At 44.7% G+C, this 9,958-nt stretch overlaps 1 protein-coding gene across 1 annotated transcript in view; it reads right to left on the bottom strand.

Moving 5' to 3' along the window:
* Positions 1-9,958, bottom strand: part of GLP1R (glucagon like peptide 1 receptor) — a 130,719-nt gene that overhangs the window by 19,415 nt on the left and 101,346 nt on the right. Inside the window, exon 8 of the mRNA XM_075925080.2 lies at positions 4,033-4,093. Within this exon, the coding sequence (XP_075781195.1) occupies positions 4,033-4,093 (61 nt within the window). The remainder of the gene's footprint in view (positions 1-4,032; positions 4,094-9,958) is intronic.

Below are 9,958 nucleotides of genomic sequence, written 5' to 3'. Positions count from 1 at the left end.
AACCCTTCTGTGCACTTCGGTCTTGGTTTGGTGCAACTGAACAGCCTGATTTTTTTAAAGAGCTGCAACCCAGTCCCTGCATTTTGCATTGCAATTAACTGATGGATTGTGGGATGGTAAAAGTACCAGATTGGTGGGTACATTCCTACAATTAAGAAACATAACTTGTCTTCAATTCCACCTAAAAAAAGTTGGACCCACAACAGAGATCGATTTTTTAAAAAAATCTTTAATTCAGGTCTTCTTTTAATAGCTCATTTTTTTTTTAATGAATGGCACTTTTTAGGCCTAGGAACATCACAGTTTTATCCACAGCTGTGGCAATCCTGGTCAGGCAGGAAGGAGGCAGTTTGCAAGTAGACTTCCTGTCCTTGCAGGCTACAATCCTTTTTTTCTGAATGGTTACATTCACAGGATTGCCTGGAATATTGAGCCGTTGTAGCCCTGACCTTATTTATTTCTAGTTCTGCCTTATAACTAGGGAGATAGTTGAGTCACAAATGAAATTTACAGCCTTTTGCACATCCACAGCAGCAGCACTATAGCAAATGGCATTAAAGAGATCCCTAGACACACTAACAAATGTCACCCTGCGGCCCAAGGCATAGAAATCCTGCCTTTCAGAGAGGAGGCTGCACAAGGTGATTTATTACAGTATTTTACAAATATTTATACAAGGTTTAGAAAACCTAATAAGATGCAAAATTGCCCCTTGTAGGGTCTGCTGAAGGCAGCAAGCAACAGTTTTCCTTAATAGAAATCATAAGTCAGCTCTGATCATTGCAGAATGCAGAAGGTTCAGGGAGAACTCTGAATACATTTTCCACACCAAGGGAAAGATAGGCCTGTGGAGTGCTGGCTGCACAAGTTCTTTAAAGCTCTATGGAAGAGGCTCGTTAAGAAGCGGGTATTTGAGTAATCGTATAGTCCAGTGGTTCCCAACTGCTAGTCCGCGGAGCTAACCCGGAGCTGAAGCTAGCTGTTTGAGGTCGCTCTGAGGGCTGGGGTGGGGTACATATTTTGGTGGACCCATAACATTTTATTTGCATATTCATTATTTACACAATGAATATGCAAACATGCAAATAAAACGTTACCAGTCTGCCATAAGTGTGTGAACGGGTTTGCCGATCCAGGGTATAAAAAAGGTTGGGAACCACTGGGGTAATCAATAACATTTTTATTGACTACATGATTAGTCAATAAGGGAAGGCACTCTGTCCTGGCTCATGCCAGGTCTGGGAGCTACCCCAGCCGTAGCTCTGCAGTTTAAATGTTGTAAGAGCCAGGCACCCTGCCCACCCAACTCTTACTACACTTAAAATGCAGAGCCGCAGCGGGGTGTAGGTCCCAGACCCAGTGTGAGCCGGGACAGTGCTAGGCTTGCTTAGTCCCAGCTCACACCAGGTCAAGCAACCCGTCTGCAGGGGTCCCAGTGTGGAGCTGGGACCCATCGTGGACAGGGGCTGCTGCCCGAGCAGGTTCTGTTCATGGCCAGTCTGGGCCACTGTGGACAGGGGCTGTTAAGCCCCTCCCCCCCGCAGCAGGGGCTTAGAGGCAGCAGTGCAGGGTCAGGGGCAGATGGCCTCACAGAGATGGTGCTGGGGGAACCAGCTTGTAAGACAGCTCCCTCCAGCAGCAGCTCCTGCTTTCCCACCCCCTTGCTTCCTCCAATATAGAGGCAGCAAAAGGGGGTGGGGTGGTGTAAATGCGAGTAGTTGACTACTTGCTTACATTCCCAATACTGATCATCTGGATAAAATTTGCAGCAAAAGTCTTGTTACAGAATACAGCTGAGACTGCCCTGGAGAGTAATAAGAAAACTCTAGGGCTACGTCTACACTGGCCCCTTTTCCGGAAGGGGCATGTAAATTTCACCAGTCGTCGTAGGGAAATCCGCGGGGGATTTAAATATCCCCCGCGGCATTTAAATAAAAATGTCCGCCGCTTTTTTCCGGCTTTTAAAAAAGCCGGAAAAGAGCGTCTAGACTGGCCCCGATCCTCCGGAAAAAGTGCCCTTTTCCGGAGGGTCTTATTCCTACTTCAAAGTAGGGAAATAAGACCCTCCGGAAAAGGGCACTTTTTCCGGAGGATCGGGGCCAGTCTAAACGCTCTTTTCCGGCTTTTTTAAAAGCCGGAAAAAAGCGGCGGACATTTTTATTTAAATGCCGCGGGGGATATTTAAATCCCCCGCGGATTTCCCTACGACGACTGGTGAAATTTACATGCCCCTTCCGGAAAAGGGGCCAGTATAGACGTAGCCTAGGATTATTTTGGCCTGGGGAAAGAGAGTTAGAGGAAACCATTTCACATTATGAAAGACAAATAAAAACACACTCCTGATATCCCATCCCTTGAATTCAGTGAAGGGGAGAGTTGACACAATGTTGTGCCCAACTACAGTGCATTTCACACCATATTGCTACCTGTTTAGCAAAGGACTATAGTCAGTTTTTCTAGGAAAGTGCCAGTGGGGTGTGACCACTGCGTGGCAAAAGTACTCAGTGGATGAAAAACAGAATATAAAATAAATAGCATAGAATTGTTTATCAGAATAAAGGACATGGTCCCTGTACTGTGTTATTTCCCTGACCGTTCCTATTAGAGGAAAGCTGCTAACTAGCCTGATGCCAGAAACAATCTTTGGTAAAATTAAGTGATGCCACTGATTTTTCAAGTCAGCCGCTGCAGTTCTACAGCATATCCCTATGCAATGGACGGATGTAAAATCCTGTTTAAAAAAGTTAACACTTTAAAAGTTTAACTGGCTAACTAGGAACCCGTCACAGTGGGTCCAGCCAAGCTGGAGCAGCCCCATGCCCACATTGGGTGGAGAGCTGCTCCAGGTCGGCCTTGCTGCTGGTTAATTGCTTACCCAGTAAGCATCACCCTTAGCAGGTGCAGCTAACCAAGTAAGTGGTTAACCCTTTATATCTGGAGTACTGTGTCCAGTTCTGGGCCCCCCACTATAGAAAGGATGTGGATGCATTGGAGAGGGTCCAGCGGAGGGCAACCAAAAGGATTTAGAGGGCTGGAGCGCATGACCTGTGAGGAGAGGCTGAGGGATTTGGGTTTGTTTAGTCTGGAGAAGAGAAGAGAAGAGAAGAGAAGAGAAGAGAAGAGAAGAGAAGAGAAGAGAAGAGAAGAGAAGAGAAGAGGTGGTGGGGGGGGGGGGATTAGACAGCAGCCTTCAATTTCCCGAAGGGAGGTTCCAAAGAGGATGGAGAGAGGCTCTTCTCAGTATGATGGATGGCAGAACAAGGAGCAATGGGCTCAAGTTACAGTGGGAGAGGTCTAGGTTGAATATTAGGAAAAACTATTTCCCTAGGAGGGTAGTGAAACACTGGAATGGGTTACCTAGGGAGGTGGTGGAATTTCCATCCCTAGAGGTTTTTAAGTCTTGGCTTGACAAAGCCCTGGCTGGGATGATTTAGTTGGGGTTGAGCCTACTTTGGGCAGAGGGTTGGATTCAATGACTCCTGAGGTCTCTTCCAGTCCTAGGATTCTATGATCCCTGATGCAATATAGTCAACCTGTGCAATTCTCTGCAGCATTTTATATTTGTATTTTATAAATGGAAGCTAAGATAAGAATGGATAATCAGATCTCTGCTGCAAGGCATAAGCTGATCATTGCTGGGGTCAGGAAGGAGTAACAAACAGAATATTGTGGGAGGTTTTTGCCTTCCTCTGAAGCATCCTGGAAAGATTACTGCCAGTGGCAGGCTATCAAAGATAGTCTGATCAGGTATGATGACCTCTACAGTGGATACTGCAGCTTCTGAAAAACCTTTCTTTGACCTGTAGAGGAACAGATAAACTTAGACATACTGAAAATTCTGACCAGGAATGAGCTTGTGCGCCTTTCAGAAATGTTATGCAAGAGCTTTAGACACAACACAAGCAACTACATGAGACTTCAGCACATCAGCCATTGCGCCAAAGCAATCAACCCAAACCAAAAATGACTCCGCAACACACACACACACACTCCACAAATGAAGTATCAGCTATATATTAGAACTGAACCAACCCCTCATCTTCATAAAGGTACTTGACTATTCCCCAGAGGACAACAAACAGCATTGGTATACCTGAGAAGAGAGAAGACAAGATAGATACTGACAATCAGAGACAAAGAAAAGCAGGAAGGACTAAAACTTCATATAATGAAGAATAACAAAATGAGCTAGTGACACGGTTGCAGTTCCCATCCATTACTGTTCCAGGTCAACAGTGTGGCTGGCATACCACCCTGCAGTTATTCAGTGGCCTATATAAAATGTGTTAGGTGTATCAGTTTAGCTCCAGTGTTCATGTAGGAAAGAACAACACCTCCAAATCTGCCACTAATTGGACCTCTTGTTGGCAGCTTTCATTGACTGGGCCATGGAGACCAAATCCATGAGCTCCCTCTAGGTCAGAGGGTATGTCTACACTAACCCCCTAGATCGATCTAGGGAGGCTAATGAGGGCAACCGAAATTGCAAATGAAGCACGGGATTTAAATATCCCGCACTTGATTTGCATGTTCCCGGCTGGTCGCCATTTTAGAAATTGACTAGCCCGAAGTAACTGCGCATGTCTACACGTGGCAGTAAAACGGGATTCTGAAATAAAGCCCTAAATCGAATTAACTGGTATTCCTCCTGGAATGAGGTTTAACAGCTAATTTGATTTAGGGCTTTATTTCGGAATCCCATTTCACTGCTGCGTGTAGACGCGGGCAGTTACTTCGGGCTAGTCAATTTCTAAAATGGCGACCGGCCGAGAACATGCTTCATTTGCAATTTCAGTTGACCTCATTAGCTTCCCTAGATAGATCTAGGGGGCTAGTGTAGACATACCCAGAGTGAATACAAAGTTGGGGAAGCTTGCAGTGGTTTTGTTATGCAGTCTCAAGGGCCATCCATCCGTCCAACATCTTTCACTAGAATACATTCATCCACATTTAGGTCTGCTCTTTTTAAAAGTGCATCTATCAACTGATACTCTGTGTTGGAAATATCAGGAAATAATGCAATGGGGGGAATTTTTCTTAAAATTAGACAGGGAGAGATGAAACCAGTATACCAAATGAATAAGGTGTCACATTTCCATAATTTCTTTGTGAATCTGTCCCTCCCTGCATACTCTTTCAGATTCTGTACCCACGTTAGTGCCGAGTAAGTTAACCAGAAATTATGTTGGTAGGCTGTGTCTACACTGCACCCCTTTTCCGGAAAAGGGATGCAGATGAGACAAGTCGGAATTGCAAATGAAGCGGGGGATTTAAATATCCCCCGCTTCATTTGTATAAACATGGCTGCCGCGTTTTTCTGGCTCAGGGCTTTGCCGGAAAAAAGCGCCTGTCTAGACGGGATCTTTCGGAAAATAAAGCCTTTTCCAAAAGGTCCCTTATTCCTGATTTTAAGAGGAATAAGGGACCTTTCAGAATAGGCTTTATTTTCTGAAAGATCCCTGTCTAGACTGGCGCTTTTTTCCGGCAAAGCCCTGAGCCAGAAAAACGTGGCAGCCATGTTTATACAAATGAAGCGGAGAATATTTAAATCCCCCGCTTCATTTGCAATTCTGACTTGTCTCATCTGCATCCCTTTTCCGGAAAAGGGGTGCAGTGTAGACACAGCCGTACTGAATATGCAATGATTAACTATCTTCAGAGCTGTCATGAATGATGACCACTGGATGTCCACAGGCAACACTGATATCAGCTACCTTCTGGTGACTGTAGCATTGGCTTGGTAAAACTTTACATTATGATGGGTGGTACTGTGGAAATGCTGGAATAATGTTCTTGACAGCAAGAGCTGCAGAGGAGACCGTTGGGTAAACCATGTTGAGGGTGTACAGAGGAACAAAAGTTAGGCAAGTAGAGGAAATGGAGAGAAGGGGCAGGAGACACATGGTGAAGCGGTAAGATGGAGCACATCCATGGAGAGCATGTAAAGGCATGTGAGGAGGAAGAATAATTAATGTGTTATGATCTGCAGTGGTTTGGAAATCTCAAACCAGTGTCTGCAATGTGAATTGTGCTGTAATGATGTTCAGTTCTGTTATACTGAATCCTTTCCCAGCCATCCAGGAGATCAGGCTGTTAGAAAGAGACACAGGGTCAGTTACCAACCCTAATCAGCCAGAACAGAATGAGAAGTAACAGGCAGCAGCAGCAACAACAAGGAACCTTCCTGAACAGTTTAGAATTCAAGTCATCTTAAGGGCAATGGAGGAAGATTGCTTAATTGCCATGACTGGAGATATTCACTCCTGAGATTGTGCAGCCACGGGTTAGTGAGAACTGTTTTTGTGGCTCCACAGCTTGGACTACAAAGCACCTCCTGGACTGCCAGACGTTGCAGGCACAAGCTCAAGCTGTCTAGTTTGCATGACTATCGCAGTCTTCAAACAGGACTGCACTAATGTAAAGCACCTGCAGCATCCATATCGAGGAGCTACAGTGACTCGAGTTAGTGACTCGTCTTATTCTGGCTTGCATATTTATACCTGCCTCTGGAAATTTCCACTACATGCATCTGACGAAGTCGGTCTTTGCCCACGAAAGCTTGTGCTCCAATACATCTGTTAGTCTATAAGGTGCCACAGGACTCCTTGTTGCTTTTGCAGATCCAGACTAACATGGCTACTCCTCTGATTTGTGTTACTGTGTGATTTAGTTCACACCTCCACTGCAAGCCCCGAGTTGTGCTACGATGCCTAAGAAGTGGATTAGGTAACTCGCTGCAGATCACCAACCCCTAATGGGTCTTTGATTCATGGAAGCTCTTAAATTAGACTTGACTAGACTAGAGAACACAAAAGATATATTTCAGTGAAGGAACAGATGTTTAGACTGATTTGTGCTGTGATTTGTGGAGCTCTCTATAGCCTGGATGTATCACTAATGTCTCCATATTTAATTTCATTACCTGATTTTTGATTCAGTGAGATTCAAATTATTAGATATATATTAAAGGGACCAAATGAGTCAAAGTCGATCATTACTGAACAACTTCATTTTACTTAGAAAGCACCAAATTAATTAAAGCTAACATGGTGACTAGCATCTCCTCCTCCTCCCAGTTGTTCTCCAGTACCTGGGACATGACAGTTGAAGCAGCACGTATCACTGTATTTTAATCCAAGATCCTGATGGTATTATCCATATTTCTGAGTTTGAATTGATATTATCTGTACTGCATGGATACACATGTAGCATCAACAAACTAGCCAAAGCTCTTTTCCAGCAAGTGTTAGGCTCAGTATATGATATGGGACAGACTCTCAGGGTCGTGTGTGTGTGTGTGTGTGTGTGTGTGTGTGTGTTGTTCTAAAGTCTGATCAGAGACCTAGTTGAGGCAGGTCCCCACAAAAATGCTTAATTGACATAAATCCTATCTATAACAGACTGTATAATCTGAAGCCATGCCTCTATTGTGATTAATATCAGAAAGAAACAGTAATATCTCCAGCATCTCTTAAATTATTTAGTTTTCACAGATCACAAAGGCTTTGTCTGGACAAAAATTTGTGATCCTGGTATTGATGGCTTGAGTTAATTTACATAACTGTGAATGTTAGTCTAGACACTCCCCAAGCACGTAGTTTGCTCTAAGACTCAGCCTAGGATACCTTTAGTGCAATGTACCAATCCTAGCTTCACTGGATTTAGAAACTTCTACCCGATGAAGAAGTTTTCCTTTTCCATCACACCCATGATATATTTTGGCGTGTGTGTAATGATTTGGCCAGATTACGAAAAGATGTCAAAGTGTACTGATAAAGCAGTAGCACAGGGAGCACATCTTTTTCTCCCTCTCCTTCCCCCCAATATGTCCATTGGGATCAGGGATCTACAAGATGTGGATCTTTAATTCTATCCACACATTTCTGAGATGACATGAAACACAATACAGCATGACAACAAATTAACATTTAACCACCATCTCTTCTCAATTCAGAGGAAAATTTATGGCATCTATGATGTTATGACTAAGCGGCAGCCACAGAATAAGATGACTGCAAATTATATTAAAAGGAGATAACAAGATCAGCTGTATTTGTTATTAGATTCATAGTTACACTTTACATTGACATCTGCATTGCTACAGACTCCAAAGTTTTTCTCCAAACTAGACCTCATAATTTGAGCCACAGTCGATCCATTATTGAGTTAATTTTTCTTTCTGAACTGTTTTCATCCACTTGGTCCTCATGAAAATGAGGGGTTTGTAATGCTGGGCTGAGTACTATTTTATTGATTTATATTGTCATCTGGCCTAGGAATAGTTTATCAGGTGCCATTGTGCTTTGCGCTGTAAACATAAAAGTTTTCTGCACACAGTTACACCAATACAATTTCAGCCTGACTTTCCCACCCACCTCAACTATTCTAGTCCCAGGTTCTACATACCCACTGTCCCATAGCACCTATTCCCTGTCCTGCAGCCCACCCTTCTACTTCAGACAGTGAAAAAGGATCTCAAAGACTTGCATGTCAAGCTCTTCTTCACCGCAATCTATCCCTATTCTCACTAGCTACTTCTGGACAGAACAACCAGAGATGGTGCCTTTTCCATACCAAACATTCTTAGGCCCTTTCATCACTCACTTGCAACAGTAATAACTAATTTAATCAGCTCTATTCAATATCTAGAGCAAGTGAGACCGTGCAATAATCTGTGGACATCTGTGCTGTTATGTTGCCTGCAAGCTGTTAATTGACTAAAACCTGTGAACACTACATTTCTGGAAATGAGACCTGTCAAGTGTACCAGGAAATAAGCATGCAAACAGCCTGAGGAATAAATGCCAACTTCCAAATGATGGGACTTTAGAACAATGAGCTTCGAAAGAAAATATTGTAGCTGAGGAGAGGCTAAATCAATAAACATCCCATTCAATAAATGCACATCTGCACCCACTGGTTCCACTCCAGCTCACCCTCACAGACGTTCAGTTATTCTGAAGAGATGTAACTCACACGGGCTCACTGCACGTCAGAGATATTATCATTATGTAAGCGGGGGAATGGTCCCACTATTGTGGGGAACTTTCCTGGCTTATATACCACCCCGGTGAAATGGACCAGCGAAAGGATCTGAGTCCCCGCTCCCACTTCCTTTACCCCACGGCTTCCCTGATCCTGAGGGCTCCCCCTCCACTCTCCTGAGTAGCAGAGCCCTCGAAACCCCAACAAGGCTGGGCCCAGGTTTCCTGGGGCTTAATCCCCGACCTTGTAGTCACTAGGGGCAGGAGTTAGGGTGTCCCCACTCCGAGGTGCTCTCTTTACACTGCAGGCCTTCTTGGCCCAGTGATCACTTCATAAGGTTCAAAGCAAATACAATTTATTAAACATCAACAGATTAAAGGGAATAGAATAAGAAAAAATGAGAATGGTTAAATGAGAACACACAGCCCTGCTCTGTAGCACAGGGACATCAAAACAGCAGTCTGCAGAGTGTAAGGACAGTTCGGTCTCTTCCTTAGAGGCCCCTTAGGGGCCTTGGATGTGCTGCAGGGGGGGCTGCAGGCTGGACACGCTTGCTCTGGCAGTGACCACACAGCCTCAAGCTCTAAGTGGCCAGACCTCTCTCCCAGTCCAGAGCCTCTCCCCACACTTTGCAGTTCCCAGCTGCTCACCACATCCAGCTGCAGGGTGCTGCTTGGCCAGTCTCTAGCTTCTTGCGTTGCTTCTCTGTTCCTTTTGGCTCTCTGAGCACTGCCAGTCTGCTGCTCAACACAGGGTCTGCGCTCCTTGAGCTGTGTGTGTCTGGCTCAGCTGCTGCAAAAACTGCCCCTCAGCACACAGCTTACACTCCTTGGGCTGTCTCTCAGCTCTCTGTTCCTTTTGCAGGACTTCTTCTGCACACAGCTTGCACTCCTTGGGCTATGTCTCAGCTCTCTGTTTGCTCAGAGAGAGCCAGAACAATCCCAGCTCACAGGGAGGATGGGGCCTGGCCTCT

The sequence above is a fragment of the Pelodiscus sinensis genome, chromosome 3 (assembly GCF_052426305.1).
Source record: "Pelodiscus sinensis isolate ZL-2025 chromosome 3, ASM5242630v1, whole genome shotgun sequence".
Lineage (NCBI taxonomy): Eukaryota > Metazoa > Chordata > Testudines > Trionychidae > Pelodiscus > Pelodiscus sinensis.
The sequence above is the reverse complement of the archived record's forward strand: the minus strand, read 5'-3'. Positions and strand labels throughout refer to the sequence as shown.